The sequence below is a fragment of the Rhyacophila brunnea genome, unplaced genomic scaffold (assembly GCF_057557595.1).
Source record: "Rhyacophila brunnea isolate RB1 unplaced genomic scaffold, BYU_Rbru_1.0 scaffold_22, whole genome shotgun sequence".
Taxonomy (NCBI): domain Eukaryota; kingdom Metazoa; phylum Arthropoda; class Insecta; order Trichoptera; family Rhyacophilidae; genus Rhyacophila; species Rhyacophila brunnea.
Genome location: NW_028232882.1, coordinates 34,296,219 through 34,314,232, shown reverse-complemented (window position 1 = coordinate 34,314,232; position 18,014 = coordinate 34,296,219). Strand labels below are relative to the sequence as shown.

The window sequence follows — 18,014 nt, the reverse complement described above, 5'->3', positions numbered from 1 at the left end:
TAGTTTACTTACGTTGTTCTTGAACGTCACGTTCTTGGTGAGCAGCAATGACACGTGGAGATTTGCGAATTATATTTGAATTATAGGTAGGTACATACTTACTTAATTTAAAATTTATCCAAATATGTTTGCCAGTCTCACTCGCGAGTTTTGGAAGTTGTCAGGTATATTTTTAAATGTACCTATCTATCTGAAACCGTAGACTCGCAATATTGTCTATTGAAGCAGAGATGGCATTTGAATTAGATTTAGTGGTATATATCTTGTTGGTAATGTATCCATACATACCTTACAAAAATTACAATAGCATTAAAAACAAAAAATGAAAAGTGTAACAATGTGCCCCAGCCGGGGGCAAGTTGTTACAGGGTAGGGGCACGTTGTTACCAACTAAAACAATAATTGAAAGTGTATGTAAAAGTAAGTTTTTTGCTTGTGATTTTCTTTGCATTTATATTTAGTCAGTAACATCATAATTCTGACACATGAAATTAACTTTATCCCCACGAATACAGGAAATGTGAGCCCAATTTTTGCATGTTGTGCATTGGATACACTCTTGCCCAGGTTTAAAGAAAGTATAATTCTCCAAACAGAAGCATTCTTCATTCTCTGCGTCCGAAGAAGATAACACCACTTTCTTTTTCAGTTTCTTAGTTCCTTGGGCCATGAAATATTTTGCTACATTTTCTTATGTATGTTGCAAGCTCGTTTTCTTGATCGACAGAAAATATATGGCGAGGTTTTGCGTAACCCCACTAACTTGGAAGTGGTCTGACGGTTTTTTTTATGTTCAATATAATATTGTAAGGTCATATAGTTTACTTTGTATGCTTGGGCAGCTTTTTTCTAAGAGATATTCTGTTTTCAAATATTTCTTTAGCCGCTCTGTTGTCGGTTTCCTGGGAAATTTTACCTCTATCGGTTTTGTTTTTTTTGTCCTTACCATTGTAAGATTGTAATCTGGAAGGATAAAAATAGATGGTATAAGTACCTACCTATTGCAAATAAAGAAGATAACAAAGAATTTGTAGTAAAGTGGTAGTGAGTGGAGTTAATTCATACAGTAACAACTAGCCCCTTTGACCCAAAAAAAATTGAAATTGTTTTAACATTAACACGGGAATTATATTTACTTCGATAAATATACAAAATACGAGCATAAATATATAGATTTTTAATAGCATACTTTAAAAAAACTTACCTTTTATAGTTTGGTAACAATCAAACTTCAAATTTGGCCAACAAAAGTTGCTTTGGACACGAAATTCACTCAAAATGGTTTTATTTCAACTACATACAATTAATGCAGGCGACCTTTCGTCAGCAACTGCGGACAGGATGTTTACGTCTCCTGTGTGACACCTACGCCACAGGACCATATAACGGGAGAGTTATCTAGGATGTAACAACATGCCCCCGTAACAACTAGCCCCGCCTCCCCCTACTCTTTAAAGAAATATGGCAGCATTTTAATACTGCCTAGGGGCGGCATTTTGTTAGGGACGTCATTGGTGATTCTCACCGATAATTGTCCGATATGACAATCTGTACTACATCACCATCATCATCAACACAATAAAAACTCATAGATAAATAACAAAATTTTATTAAGATAATTTGACACACGACAAAACATAAACTAATATTAAGTTTTCAATAGACAGGTATAAATCTAATTAAAATTATTTTTATCAACGAATGTTAGAGCAGGTACGTAAAAATCACCAGAAAATTATTTTAGATGCCTTAAAATTTACATTATACAAAACTCTAATACAATCTAACATTAATTAAGATTTCAAAACACAAATCTAATGTACAAAATATTAAAGATACAGGTAATATAAGCAACCCTATAAACTATTGAAAACTATGTATGTCGAATACTGAGATATTGACTAGAGTCTGTCTTCTATAAGCTGGCATGCCGGTTTCCCCCCCGCTTCACCATCCATCTCGTTCCCTCCCATTGAAAACTTGAACAGTTGAACGCGAAGGCACAATGCTTTCGTGTGACGTGTACGCCAGTTTATAGAATACAGACTTTAAGTTCGGTTGTATTTCTAAAAAACAAAAGATTTATATATAAACACCAGTGGCGAAGGGTGACGGTACATATGCTGTGGAGATCTGACATGAATAGGGCACACTAACCTTTGAATGAACATGAATAGCGAATGCTGTGTCAGAATTGGAGACACTGTCACGGAATGGTTCGGGGTCACGACCGGAGTCAGACAGGGTTGTGTCCTTGCACCGTTTCTCTTTATCATTCTCTTTGACTTCATACTACGGAAGTCAATACCACCCGACCGAGGCATACCTGTTACCCCCACGGTGAAGCTATGCGACCTGGAATACGCCGATGATGCTGTCCTATTCGACAACTCAATCGAGGGCATTCAAGAGACAATCGACAGGTTGCATAACAACTCCTCTCGCGTTGGTTTGAAAATCAACGCGAAGAAAACCAACGTCTTGTGCAATAGCACCTGTCCTGATCCAGATTTCCCTCTGATTAGCGATGGACAGAGCATCGAGAGCGTCGACAGCTTCAAGTACCTGGGGGTACACATCACGGGAGATGGCATTTTGCAGAAAGAGCTCGCTATCCGAATGGGAATGGCTGGAGCAACATTCAACTCGATGCGAAATGTCTGGGACTCACGATTGTACTCGGTCAAAACCAAATGCCGCCTATTCGACGCTTGCATTCTGACGGTGCTGCTTTACGGTAGCGAATCATGGCACCTTACGAAGGCTCAGAGCAACCGTATACTGAGCTTCGAAAACAGATGTTTGCGACGAATACTGGGTGTGCGGTGGTATGACTTTAGGAGCAACGAGGAGATAAGAGAACGTACCAAGCAGCCTCTCATCACGCTGAAAGTGAAGAGGCGACGTTGGACCTGGCTCGGCCACGTGCTGCGGATGCCAGAAGAGAACTTTAACCTGGCTTGCCTGTTCTTCAAGCCGACCGGATTCCGGCGTCCTGGAAGGCCGCTAAATACAATCTACAGAGTGTATACGGCGGAGCTACGGGATGCTGGTTTGACCTGGAACGAAGCAAGAAGACTGGCGAGCGACAGGGATTCTTGGAGGCGCCGCGTGGTGTCCATATGCTCCAGTTAAGGGGCGGATATGGGCAAAGAACCTTTGTCAGTCATACTTATTTGTTTTCATTGCACTAGAATACAAATTGTAGATGTTATTGGTTAGTTTTTAAAATTCAATTAAACCCTGCCTACCATACCATAATAGTAGAGGTAGGCGAGGAGATCGAACAAAAATAATGCACACTTTATCAGTAATGCTTATTTGTTTTCATTGAATTAATAATACAAATTGCAGGTGGTTTTTCTTCAATTAATTGATTAAACCAAACGATAACAGATAATTTTTTTTTTACCTAATATCTATTATGGTTTGGTTAGGCAGGGTTTCATTGAATGTTAAAAACTAACCAATATCACCTGCAATAATTATATTATTAGTTCAGTAACAATAAGTATGACTGACAAAGTTTAGTGTGCATTATTTATGTTGGTGGTGGTCAACGGCTGGTCGGCCCCAAGTGGACACATTGACGTCAGTAGATGTGTCCGTAGCAAAAGTTGGGAAATGTCAAACTGCCAGCAAGTCCTATCTGCTGGCCTCCCCGCGGCGACCTCCGGACAATGCAGCGTAAGCTGTAGCTAACAGCAGGGGGCGAAGGGCTAGCAACTGGTGCCATAAAACTGGCCTCCTCACTAAGTGAAGGAAATCCCTGACAGAAAAACCTGGTCGAGCCAACCTTCAGGGCTATCGTGGCTCAGGCCTTGGGATCGCTGGGCTAATCACCTTGCCTCCTTAAAAACAACCGATTAATACCATCACAGCAGCCTTGGACGACAACCGGCTCTGTAAACCAACGACCCAGCATGGATATGGGCAACGAAACCGATAGAGTAATCCCCTCTGACAACTCGAGCATGTGCATTGGTACATATACTGTTCACACCATGCGTACCTCCGAAAAGGACCTGCACGCCACACGCATCATGCACACATACAGTATGGACATCCTAGGGCTGAGCGAAGTACGCGGGAAAGGAGCCGAGTTGATTGAGGGTTACTCTATTGTTTACTCAGGTCAGGAGTAATATCATCGCCAGGGAGTGGCAGTATTGATGTCAAAGGGAGCGGCCTATTGCCTCGTGAAATGGGAACCGGTCTCAGAGAGACTGATACATGCCTACTTCAAGATTCCTGGTAGCTCCTTGACCATCTTTCAGTGCTACGCCTCCACTGAGGATTTCAACGCGCAGACAAAGGTGGTGTCCATATACTCCAACTAAGGGGCGGATATGGCCGAAGAAGAAGACAAAGATTGATCTCCACAGTTTACCTCCACCCTTCACCACTGATAAACACTGTTGGTATAATTTGTGCAAAATTTGCATTCAGTTCATAACAACATATACAAAGAATGTCAATAATTATGTAATTTTCAATATAATTCTACCATTAATAAATACCATTCCATAGAATCCGTAGCAAGGAATAATATCAAATAATATTGTATTTATATTCAAATGAGTATTTTACCTAGGTACTTTAAATAACTTCGTATTATGATGACAAAAGTGGTTTATGTACGTGCAGTTTTTGGCATTTTTGAGATTTGTTCCAATATAGTTTGCTAATAGAATGGTGTCGGATTCTTGTGGTAGTGCAGGCGACTCATTTAGGTGTAGGTATTGTTACTTTCAAATTACACTAACACCATTCCAAAGTGATTTTGTTGTAGTCGCAATGCCAGAAGAATCTGTCCTTCTACAATATTATAATTTTTGATGTACCTAGCGAAAGCATACAACTGGATAACTATTATATTTACTGAGCTGAGAAAATAAGTTTCTATATGCCATTTAAAAACGCAATGAGTTTCATGAGGCGAAAGAGTTTAAACACAAATATTACATCAAATGATAACATCTATATAATTATAATATGTACATCAGGATGGTAATTATTCTTGTTTTGATGTAGAAATGTAGTATGTATAAACGTAGATTTACAATTTCTTGCTTAATCGATTTCAAAACTGTGTTTATGTTCTCCTGTGGTTGCCAGACAAATTGCATGTAAATTGTACATATTACATTTTGCCATGGCACAGTTTACTGTGAGCTGTCTTACCGGAAAGAAATTCCTGTATAGCATTGAGATTCAATAAGAACATTAATTTGATATTGATTGGCATCAATAACGCTGTCATTATAATCAGATATTTGTAGGTACGACTTGATACGAGAACCTACCACAGTTTTATATAAATTATACAATATTATGATTGCATTTCTAATTTCCATACCTACCTATTTTTTTAAGTTATACTTCTTTTAGGGCTTTTGGTAGAGAGTGAAATTGAGAACTGCGTGCGCACACCATTACGAAAGTGCCCAACAATATGAAGTTAGCTGTGAATCAGTCAGCTGTATACAAACGCAAATTTGATAGTAGAATTGTTCCGTTGCCTAGGCAACGAATTTATTATTGTCGGCGATTTGCAATTCCTTACGTAAACAAACGATTACACGTCAGAGTGACAGTTTACTTTAAAAATAAAAACAACGAGAAATAATTATATAATTTAGTAATATGAGTTAAAGTGTATAGAAATAAACCAACGGCGCTCCAATAAGCGGCCCTTTTTCTTGAGTGTGTAATTTAACAAGATAATTAAGAGCTAGTCGAAGAATCTAGGTAATCACAAGTTTTGTTTTTGTTTTGTTACGCCAAAGAACTATAACTTCTAACGACCTTACATAAGTACCTACATATACCGATTTTTTTTCGTCTTTCCTTGTATTCTGGAGGTTTTAATAACGTATTTTCAAGTGGTTTATTTACGTAAGGAGTAATTGCATCTATTTCCGATAGAACATCTCACGACGAACTGTGTTTCGGCAAACTGCATATGTATGTATAAATTTCCGGGCAAATATAACACAGTACATGGTACATCCATTTATCATAAATTTTTTTTTTTTAATAATGTTCTTTGAGTTTTATAATTAATTTGGTTGAAAACTACAAGATATCTCCCAGGTAATAAATATTCTAAGTAGGTAATAACAATACGATGAAAGTAATTTGTATAAATTATTAAATTACGTGAATTTTTAATAAAAACTACTTAAATGGTACTAGCTTCTCTTGAAGAGAGCGTTTCTTACAAGATGGTAATTCAAAGAATATAAAAAAATAACATAAAGAACTACGTCTGGTGATGCACATTGAATGAAAGTTGTGCATTATAGGGTGAGATCAGATGCTCTGCTAGTTGACGGATGCGATGACGAGATCGGACACGAACTTTAACCTAGACCTGTACTCTTGTGTCCGTGGTTTCCGACATACGTGACCTTTTAAAAACCCTTGTACCATCGGCTATCTCATTGAGGGCATTTCGCCGGTCGTGATGTCATCTTTGAATTCCTAGAGCATGTTTGAAATTTTCACTGCTACTTTCACTAACTCTTATGTCGTAACTCTCATTATATAACCTGTTGGTAAATGGTATTTATAACCTACTGATAGTGTTTTTTAAGCTACAGAATGAGATACTGCTCACTTCCATATATCAAATAACACTGACACAATCAGGCACTAACTCAAGCAGCAGCGCCGAGGGTCGCTAAAGACTGCCGCACCCCTCATGCATCAGGCACAATCAGTTTACATAGTGTTATCTAGATACCTCTATCCTCTATCCAATGGTACATGAATCATTAACCTCTTATAGTTTCTGAGCAGTAAGTGTTTCAAATTCTGCACTTTTTGGGATATCCAAAACTTTATAATATATGCCCCCTTACCAGTACAACTTGTAGTTCTACATCGAAAAAACTGATAATAAACAAAAGAATTATAGTATGACGACTTACTATACAAATTTACGTATTCTTGATATGTCATGGCCTAAAAATAGTTACGAAATACACCAACAGTCATGTGCACCCAAGTGGGAATATATCTCTGGCGCAGTTCATTGCCGGGTTCTTTGGAATCCTGATGGAGAGTCTCACATTCATTGTGCAGTTTTTCTCGGAGCTCTTTGTTAGTGGTGACAAGTGCGATCTGGGTTTCGAGGTCGCGATTGACGGAACGTTCACCGAAATTCGGTGAGCCGATCAGCGTGAGACTTGGCAGAGATTCACCGGGCGGGTAATACCTATAAAATATGGATATTTCATATAATTATGTTTTTGTAATGTTAAACTTCGTTCAATATAATTCTCTGGTCAAATTTCATTTTAAAACATGCGTCTCGTCTATAAAACACATTTATCAAAAATGAATACAAAACACTCTTACATACTAAGTTATTTAAAAATTTTAAATAGTGGCATAATGTCAATATTATAATATACTTCTATCATACTTCTTCCTGTTCTTCTTTTCATACAAAATGATTAAATAAATAAGATCAATCTTCTTGATAATGGCGTGACAACCCAAATAGCCATCGATTAATAAACAAATTTATAGAACACAATAAAATTTATATAACCATTTTGTAAAATGAATTTCTACTCAATTAGTAATTATACCATGTTACATAATATAACATACTAGCTGACCCGGCAAACGTTGTTCTGCCATATAAATTATTTCTAGTGAATATTTTGGTTGGTAAATAAAAAATAACGAATTTATCGTAAGTGTGTGGGGATGGGATCTATGACAGAAAGAGGAATAGAGCGCTGTAGACGATGACCGCCGAAAAAAACAAAAAAACATCAACCATTCATTTTCTCAATTTAAAATGAGTAATGATGTTCATAATGAATGAATTACCTGTGACAGGATCTCAGTGATTGTCACTTTGCAATTCGTGCATGTGTGCTAAGAAGAATTTCAATAATTCATTGTGCTCATTCAATAGGGCGTCCAGTTCGCTGACGATGCGCCTGGTATTATGCGAAATGAGGCTATTGTAGCCGCAACGTGCATCCACATGATTGATGTCCTCACGCGCCCATGAAGTAGATTTGTAAAAATGTATGTGGTTCGTTTGGCATTGGCAGCAATGAGCCTACTTTGTGGTATACTTGGCCTTTGATTTTGAACGTAGAATGGAATTGTTGACCATTTGCCGCAGTATTGTGAACTATTTCTGTTGCTCCGGACGAAGTCATTTGGAAGCATGAATTGAATGTGCGAATGGACTTCAGGAACAGGTTTGAATCTGGAACCGTGCCGATGAGCAAGCCGTTCAATGGTTCTGGTGGTATCTCAATTTCTGGTAGATAATGGGGACATTCTTTGTCCATAGCACCAATCAGCACTTTCGGATGAGCAGAATACTTAATATCTGGCTCGTACTCGAATGCAAGACGAAGGAACGAACCGGATGTAAATGTTCGATGTACTTGTTGGCGTTGTCGGTCATTTGCTCTGCGTGTGTTAACTACGAACCGGCGCGCTTGGCTCCGTTCCAATTGTCGTTGTTGATTTCGTTCAGCTCGTGCCTCTTGTGATTGAGATGCACGCAATTGCAACATGCTTACACGCACGTTTTTGTTATCTTGTTGGATTTGTTCGTCTGTTCTTTCTGCTCTACTATTTCGCATGTTTGTTGCTTTATTCGTTCGACGGCCCAAATGGCCCCCCTTGCGTCTTGCTGGCATTGTGCACTGTAATACACGCACATAAAAATATATAAATTAAAATAAATTGTGCAAAATTTTGCACGCGCTGCGTTGTGATATGTCGAATGAAATGTCAAAATGACGCGACGCTTCTCTTGAATTCTTCTCGGACGTAGCGCCATCTGTCATTCAACAACATAAATAATTTCGTTCAGTTTGAAATACGAACGACGGTTAAATTTGTTCATACAAAAATAATAAAATCGCGATTAAAAAATGGGAAGTTGGGGGTAGGAGGGTGAAAATTTGGGGTTAGAGGTATTTTTTTATGCCAAATAATAAAAAAAATACAAAAAAAAAATTGTCAAAAAAATTAAAGAAAATTTTTCTGGATAGAGATACCCTAATCACCTAGCGGTATGAAATATACTTATTGACCTATTCTCATACCTAACAAATATACAATAAAAAAAATAAAAATCGGTCAAGCCATTTCGGAGGAGTTCGACCACAAACATCGTGACACGAGATTTTTATATATATAGAGATATTACGTATAATATACTCTTTTTAAGACTATAACAGACCATGAGGAGTAGTTTAATAAAACAGTAGTCTAGTTAGTAATAGAAGTGAAAAATCACAAAGTTGTTGAGAAAATCACATAAATATTGTGACCTCATCAAGAATCGAACGAGGAGCTCCCGGATAAAAGACCAGCCCTTTACGCACTGGACTACGAGTGCCGCTTAAGTGCTACATAGGTAGTAAGACTATAAGTTAATATGTAACAGCAACTCTTTAAGTGAGGAATTTTAAATTTATAAGATTTTATTTAAAGAAACATGTTTTTTATAATATTGCACCCATGTTGTTTTAGTCGCTGAGCAACGAAGAAATGCATGTTGTTCTATCAATGTGTGTTTGATGTTAGAATCTGAAAATGCTATTCACTTTAACGGATCTCCATCTGATTCATTCTCAGTAAATTGGTGAAGCCAAGAAACTGAAGATAATCAAGAATTTTTTGTAATAAAATACAATGCAAAGACTTAGGCGGCATACCCTTAATCCCATTTGAAAATTTTGTCCTGAATAAGTAGGTACTCTAAAAATGGCTATAACTAAAAACTATTTTTTTAGATTATAGTCTGAATACATAATATTGTGTAGTATTGACAAGGCCATAAAAATGCACGTCTTCAGCTGGCATTTATTGCAATAAATTTGTGACGTCACAACTTTTCAGTCCGACCTTAAATGTCGATTTTTGTTTGAAAATACGTGGCCTACCTCTAAACAAAGCTATAACAATTATGTAATGAGTCCCATAGTACAGTCTGAGCAGCTCATAGCCACTCAGAGTGAACTATGGATGATTTCTTTCAGATAGACCAAACGGTCTTGTAAGTAAAATGTAAGTAATTAAGAAGTCTAGAGTTTAAGGTTAAACATAAACCATTTCATGTAAATAGCTTATGCGATATCAATAGCTAAATGCAATAGCAATAGTAAACTAAAGCTAGTTTATAACTATAATCTTCTTTGCATTATATAAAATCATTTTACGTACATATACGTAATATTTTTAATCCGCGCGAGAGAGGATAAAAATAATCAATAACGTAATTGATCTATTTTGGGCAATGTAAAATCTTTAGTAGAATGATGACATTTTTATAGCATTCAATTGGTCGAATACGAAGACATTCTCGACCAATGGGCATCAGTATAAAATTAAACAAGAATGTCATCATTTAACTGGACTATGATTCGCCAGAAATGTTGTCATTTTTCCGATAGCGTCCAGGATCTTGGGAGTGGGAAAGTACAATCCGCAGAGGAAGGTTGTGTTGGTTCCTCTGCCGGGAAAAAGTTGAAAATATTCGCTCGGGAAGAATATACGAGATTTAACTGCGTAAATAGTGAGGCATTTGATGCATTTATTTGTTTTCTGTGAGAAAGCCCTTGCCACGATTAGAGTTCGAAAGGCATTAAAAGTAAATATATCGTAATTGTGACGATTATCTCGCGTTCGATGTAAACAATTGCATCACTTTACGATGACATCATTCATCATCAGCCGCGTATGACAACCGGTTTGCAGTACCCTTACGAGGATTTAAGTGCTAAAATCAATAACCCTCAATCTAGAGGACGTTGACTATCACCTCATGAATATGTGTGACGTGTGTAATTAAATAAGTATTAAAATAAATACGTATATAATAAAATTAAGTAACTAAAATAAGTTTATAAAATAATTAAGTAATTATTTGAAGCTAAAATAAATTGTGTAATTGTTAATAAACATTTGAATATTATAATAAATCTATTTACTGAAATTAATTTAAATAAACAATTAAATCAGTATTATCGAAGAAGTTATTTTTTTTTATTTAAAACAATAACCCGCGATGTATTCTACGGAAAACATCTGATTCAAAGACAAGTGACAGGAGATCAGCTGTCATTGGTGATTACGTAAATATTTACGAAAGTAAATTTGATTTGAAGGTCAATTAGATAATTAATGACCTAGACGTCAACCTACTACTAGGTGAGATTCTAAGCAATAAAAAGTTAAATAATATTGTCACAGTGCATTCATATAGTGTCGGACAAGAACTTTAGGTGACCACCCTCTCCCAAATAAGATTGAGCTAGCTAAGCAAAGGTTCTCAATCGGTCTAAGGGCAGGGCTGGTTGAAGATTAAATGCCTTTGAGATTATTCCGGGACCGAGGTGTACGTCAGTATGATACAAATTACAATTAATACAACTCACCATAATCCTTTGCCATGGTAAGTCCATCCCGGTTTCTCATATTCCAGTAAAGTGATGCGATTTTCTTGCCTATTAGATTCAACGTACTCGTAAAATCTGTGAAAGATAAACAGTAAAATATTTAATACTTTCCACTGAGGAGGATACTTGATGGAATTTGAATTTAGCCAGGGTTTCGTCCATTGGTATAAAGACACTATGCAAATACACAATTGATTCAGATTATATAGGTTCCTCTCCAATAGGACGAAGGGAAATGAGGGTAAGGAGACCAAGACTGCAGTATGTAGTTGGATAATGTGGAAAGAAACACAGTATCCTCAGGGCTAAGGCTGTGGAGAAAGCTTACGGCAAACAGAGAGGAGTGGAAACATTCCTTGGAGGTAGTCAAAATATTTAAAAATATGATAAATTTAGTACACTCACTTCTTGGCCAACAATGAATACGCATCAGGTACACCACCAGCTGGTCCTCTTGCACCTTTGAAACCATTTGCCTGAAAAAGAAGACATTTTGATAAAATATTTTGGTCCAATAACTTTTCTATTTTATTCAATTTTGTGGTTTTTTGTGAATCTATTATAAGTGCACAACAACATCTGCAATTCGTATTCTTTGTTCAATGATAGTATGACTGACAAAGTTTAGTGTGCACATTTATGTTGGATATTAACAGCCTACCTCCACCCTTCATCACTGCTGTATGATCTGTACGAAGATAGCAGCAAAGAGCTTCTATTAAGATTGGAAGACTTCGCTGTAATGTTGAGTAATCATATAGGCTGCAAAAGATGCAGACCAAACAATTTCTGGCTCGATGGCCAAACTGAAAAACGACCACTATGAACAGGGTCAGTTGAAGAGAGTTATTGGAAGAACCAGGACCCACTACAGAATTGCCGTGCTCCAGATAATGATGATGTGTATTATTAAGTCTTTCTGCGCTAAAGACGCGCTAGGCGCGTGGCCGTTAGATACTATTAGCATGTGTTGTCCACCGTTGATCCTTTTAATAATCCACCTTTTTCATGTATAAATAGATATATTACATACTTACTTATATATATATTTTTTGTAAAATGTTACTTTTTTGTGTATAATTTAATTATTCATTATTTTTCCTCATTTTTCTCATGTAATTTTCTTATTTAATTTCTTTATATTTATGTTCTTCTTACTCTCTATCTTGTCAGGCTTAACTATATTATAATAATTTATACATGGAAACTTTGCTGGTTGCAATAACTTTTCATTATTATATTTAAAATTTTTGTAATCAATATGTAACTGCTTGTTTCCTTAATAAATAAAATAAAATAAAAATAATTAAATGTGGTAATTAATTAGTAATTAACTGGTCAGCAGTGAATGTGTTTAGTTGTGTCCTTATTTCTTTTAACTAAGAAACATTGAACGTACATTAGGATGTGCCATGAGGAGTGAGCAATCGGCGTTACATTCATTGACCAGAGCTTCTGCATACTCCCTCGTGAGGTTGAAGTATCCCGTAGCCAGTCGAATTTTGCCTGATTCAGGAGCGGATGAAAGCAGTCGTCTTGTAGCTTCACTGTCTGATGTGATTCCTAGGCCTCCCGCCTGAATAAGGGGAATCACCCATGTATCACTGCTATCTGAAATATTGTAAAAACAACTCAATTAGTTATAAGAACTTGAAGAAAAATCTTCAACATTCTTACTTTATTCCCACTTCATTGAATTTAAAAAAAACGTTATGAAAGTTGCATTACATTATTTTATAAGCCTAACCTCCGTATGCATGAGATTCCCAAATACTTTATAAGCTATTCAACCGATATTCCACCATATAGCGTTGATCTACTGTTTCTGAAGTAAGCAATGTGACGTCACACATCATTCAAAATGGCTTCTTTATTTGTCACTTCAATAATGGATTCCGTACAGCAAACACGTATAATATTAACAGCTATGCAGCAGACGTTTGTTGGTGCAAGTGTTCAGTATCATTTTTAAAATAATATTATTACATTTATTTAATATTATACGAAAAATGTAGAAATGCTATGACAAAATGTCAAGATAAAGAAATGTTGCATGTATTGCCCATTATGGAAAAGTTTACTGGGAATACTATATCCTTTCGTGCAGTAAAATTATAAATTAAATGTGATAAAATAACTGATAAATTACTAAAAGTTCATAATAATTATTCATTTATAATTATTATTAAATAAATATGGTACCGTTCGCACACTTTAAGACACATTTAGAATTTCAAAATTTTAAATTAATGATCACGGAATGAAATTTTATAAGTTTGCCATTATATGGACGCCATGACACATATGACGTCACATTCGTGACGTCGCTAAACAACGGATTACATTTGCAGCTTATAAAATATTTGGGAATCTCATGCATACGGCCCTAAGTAAATGAAGTTTTTTTTTTGTAAAATTACCCATTACTTATTACTTAGTTGAGCAGTCTAAAAATATAAAATTGTAAATAGAATTCTCAAGAATTTGGGTTCACCTACATCACAGTGATATAAAATCTCATTGGCTGAAAACCCCATTGAATGCTTTAAAAAATATCAGAAATTGTGTACGCATCAAATCTATGTGAATTTAGCTAAAGTTTATCCTATATGGTAAATAACGGTCTTACCTATATGATTCTGTCCTTTATCGAGTTGTTTCGTAATTGAATTGTGATAAAATTGTTCAATTCGTCCCCGCGCGTATTTAATAAATTTATTCTTATCATCGTTGAAAGGGGACGGTGATTCGTGCGCTACTTCAACTGAACCATCTTTCTGCAATTGCAGACAACACTCTTGCACCTCACCCACCAAATTCGCATAAAAGTCTGCCAAGTTCTTATCTTCGATCACCACGTACCGATCTTGTCGATTGGTAAAATAATCCTTTGATAAATTTGCACCACTTATTATAACAGTATTGTCTATTAAATATATTTTCATATGTTGTAATTCAATGATTTCATTCCAACGTTGTGGTATATATCTTTTCAAAAGACCTCTCAAATACGGTGTGTGATACAATGAAACTCTACAGTTTTCTTTGTGGTTTTCTAATAACGGTAAGAGCATTGTTTTTGAGCTAATTTCCCCTCTGGTTCCTCTTTGAAAATCCAATAAAACGTTTATTTTTAAATCGCCACTAATTTTAAGGTTATCATTTATGACAGATATCAGTTTTTTCTCTTGTAATCCAGTCCCGAGGTACAGACTAGCCAGGGTGATCCTTTTCTGTGCATTTTGGCATTTTTTCAATAGTGTATCGTAGAAATCTTTGGGTTCGTTGATTATTGATACATTCTTCGCTTTGACTGGAAAGCAGGGAGCCACCGACATTAGCCAGTTAAATAATTCTACCTCTTGCTTTCGGAATGTAAAAATACTCGAGGCCATCTTTGGAGTTGATATAATTTCAGGAAATACGATGGGTTGTTGCTGGACGTCAGCTAACGTGGTTGTGAAACGTCGCCACATTTTGTTTTGGATTTTACGACATGAAATCACATTAATATTATTAAAAAGACATAATAAGATCAATTCACTATATACTCTTTTCTACGTTCTATAGATTTTGTGAAAAATATCCTGAGCATCTGTCATTTTCAACGAATTTTTATACTGGCCTTCAATCAAACTGACGTCTGAATTTGACAGTTAAAATGTCAAACTTTGCTTTTTAAACATTTATGGCTATTCTGTGTAATGCACTTTTAATATTGCTTCATAAGTGGGGATACTTTAACATACAATGTCATTAATTAATAATAATACCAACAGAATCAGCTGTCTCGCTAGGTCTTGCAGAAAGCTTGGTGTCCTAATGACATGGTTTTAGAAATTAATACAATAATTCACACAGCGCTCGGAATGGAGCAGAACGCACCGGAGCACAGCTCCGGCTCGTAGATTTCCAGAGGATGGCGTTCCTGTTCGTAAGAATCACGAGGATGGCGTACCGGTTCGTAAAATCCCCGAAGGACAGCGAGCCGTCTCGCAAAATCCTTGACCCTCATCAGAATATATAATATTGCATTACGATTCAGATTTAATTGAAATAAATTTGTTATATAAAAATACCTAAACATGATATAATAAATAATTTTTCTACTAAAAATAAAGTAATTTGTTGAGTATCTCTGAGTTTGTAATGTTCCATACAAATTTTAGACTTATGAATGTGCGAAACAGCGGTTAGCTGGTTAACAACTAAATAATCTAGAACATACATCTACCTAAACTTTCAAAACAATAATTGTATTCAACCAAATTGCCCTTCACAGGCCATCAATAGTAATTCACAGAACTGATATTTTTTGCGTAACAGAATTGTATTGAAAAAAAGCTTGCACAGTCATAAGATTTATTGCTTTGTTCATAGTATCGTCGCTATAGGATTTGTTTCCCGAATAGACCAAATGTCAATTTTACAGGAGACGAAAAACAAATTTCATTGTCGTATATTTAAATATCAGTAGATGTATCAATCATTCTTTCTACACTGTATGATTGCAACATTATCTAAGAATAGATTCCAAGAATAATATACTGTTATAAATCATTAAATGCACAGAAAATACGTTTTATTTACAAGTACTCACTATGGATATTCGGGAAATTATTAGCGCTCTCTCAGAATAATGGATATTCGGGACCAAATAAGGACGTTCGGGATTTAAGACCGTAGCGTATTGCTGCACGGCCCACGGATTACTGAGTGGTCAAAATGTACGCGCCTCAAATGTTATATTTATTTACACGATAATTGTTAATAATTACTTCTACTATTTAAATACTTAATGTTCGTAATCACCGAAGTTCGTATGTATTAATAACATGCGGCAATCGCTTTTTCGGTTTTTTCGGATTAAGTACCAAATAAACTAGTTTTTAAGTAATTTACTATTTTTTTATTGAACGAATAATTCACAAGATTTAAGAATGTACCATTCTAATAATTGAACACACATAATTTTTAAAATCACTTCTGAGAAAATATATTATAACCAATAGAAAAAATCTTTTTGAAAAAAGTAAGACACCCGGCAGGATCGTCCCTGCATCTCCTGGGTTTACGACCTAGTCCACGAATTATTCACTATGCTACGAGGTGACATACTTATGACGACAAACTTTAACTATTGGCCTTTTAATACCTGCTCATCAGTATTCTTCAAAATCAAGCGACTATCGGCGATCGGTTTTTGTTTATTAAATAAAAGTAGGTATCTACTACTTCAATTACTAACCGACGTCACGGATTTCTCCAATGTTTTATGGTGGTACTTACTCGTACTTGCTAACAATTTTATATTAATACTTGTTGTTGTTGTTGTTGTAAAGGTCAAACATAAGAACACTAAATTAAAATCGAATCCAAAATATGAAAACGTTATTAATGTTATTAATATGTAGTAAAAAAAAAATCAAAATTGGATGGAACAAACAAACAACAAACTTTGTATTTTATATAATAATAATTTAGAAACCTTCGAAGGTATGCGCACAACAACTGACAAAAGTTTCATCGCAATCAGATGAATGGTATAGGAACGCATACGAATAATAGAAGAAGATGATTTTCTAAATCAGAAATCTTCGTGGGCATGCGCATGACAACTCACCAAAGTTTCATTGCAATCGGATTAATGGTATAGGAACGCATACGAATAGAAGAAGAAGAAGATGGTTGTACTAATTCAAAAACCTTTGCGGGCGTGCGCACAACAACTGGTCAAAATTTCATCACAATCGGATGAATGGCATAAGAACGCATACAAATAGAAGAAGAAAAAGATTATTGTACTAATTCAGAAACCTTTGCGGGCAAGGGCACAACACTTGATCAAAATGTCATTGCAATCGGATGAATGGTATAGGAACGCATAAGAATAGAAGTAGAAGATGATTTTCTAATTCAGAAAAATTGTGGGCATGCGCACGACAACTCACCAAATTTTCATTGCAATCGGATGAATGGTGTAGGTACGCATTCGAATAGAAGAAGAAGATGATGGTTTTACTAATTCAGAAACCTTTGCAGGCGTGCGCACGACAACTCACCAAAGTTTCATTGCAATCGGATGAATGGTATAGGAACGCATACGAATAGAAGAAGATGGTTGTACTAATTCAGAAACCTTCGTGGGCTTGCGCACAACAACTGGTCAAATTTTCATCGCAATTGGATGAATGGTATAGGAACGCATACGAATAGAAGAAGATAGAATGAAGAAGCAGAAGAAGATGATGATTTTTCTAATTCAGAAACCTTCATGGATGTGCATACAACCACTTACCAAAATGTCATTGCAATCGGATGAATGGTATAGGAACCAAGGAAGAAGAAGAAGATACTTGTACTAATTCAAAAACCATTGCGGGTGTTACCACAATAACTGACGAAGGTTTCATCGCAATCGGATGAATGATATAGGGACCATACGAATAAAAGAAGATAGAATGAAGAAGAAGAAGAAGAAGATGGTTGTACTAATTCAGAAACCTTCGCGGGTGTTGGCACAATTATTGACGAAAATTTTATTGCAATCGGATGAATGGAATA

At 35.8% G+C, this 18,014-nt stretch overlaps 1 protein-coding gene across 1 annotated transcript; it reads right to left on the bottom strand.

Moving 5' to 3' along the window:
* Positions 1 to 5,780: 5,780 nt before the first annotated feature.
* PGS1 (Phosphatidylglycerophosphate synthase 1) lies at positions 5,781 to 15,120 on the bottom strand. The gene is made up of 5 exons (XM_085949520.1): positions 14,080 to 15,120; positions 12,850 to 13,061; positions 11,856 to 11,926; positions 11,430 to 11,525; positions 5,781 to 7,222 (listed from the first exon to the last, which is right to left on the bottom strand). Exons 1-5 carry the CDS (start codon positions 14,924 to 14,926, stop codon positions 6,970 to 6,972), a joined length of 1,479 nt encoding a protein of 492 aa, XP_085805646.1. The 5' UTR covers positions 14,927 to 15,120; the 3' UTR covers positions 5,781 to 6,969.
* Between the last annotated feature and the right edge of the window lie 2,894 nt (positions 15,121 to 18,014).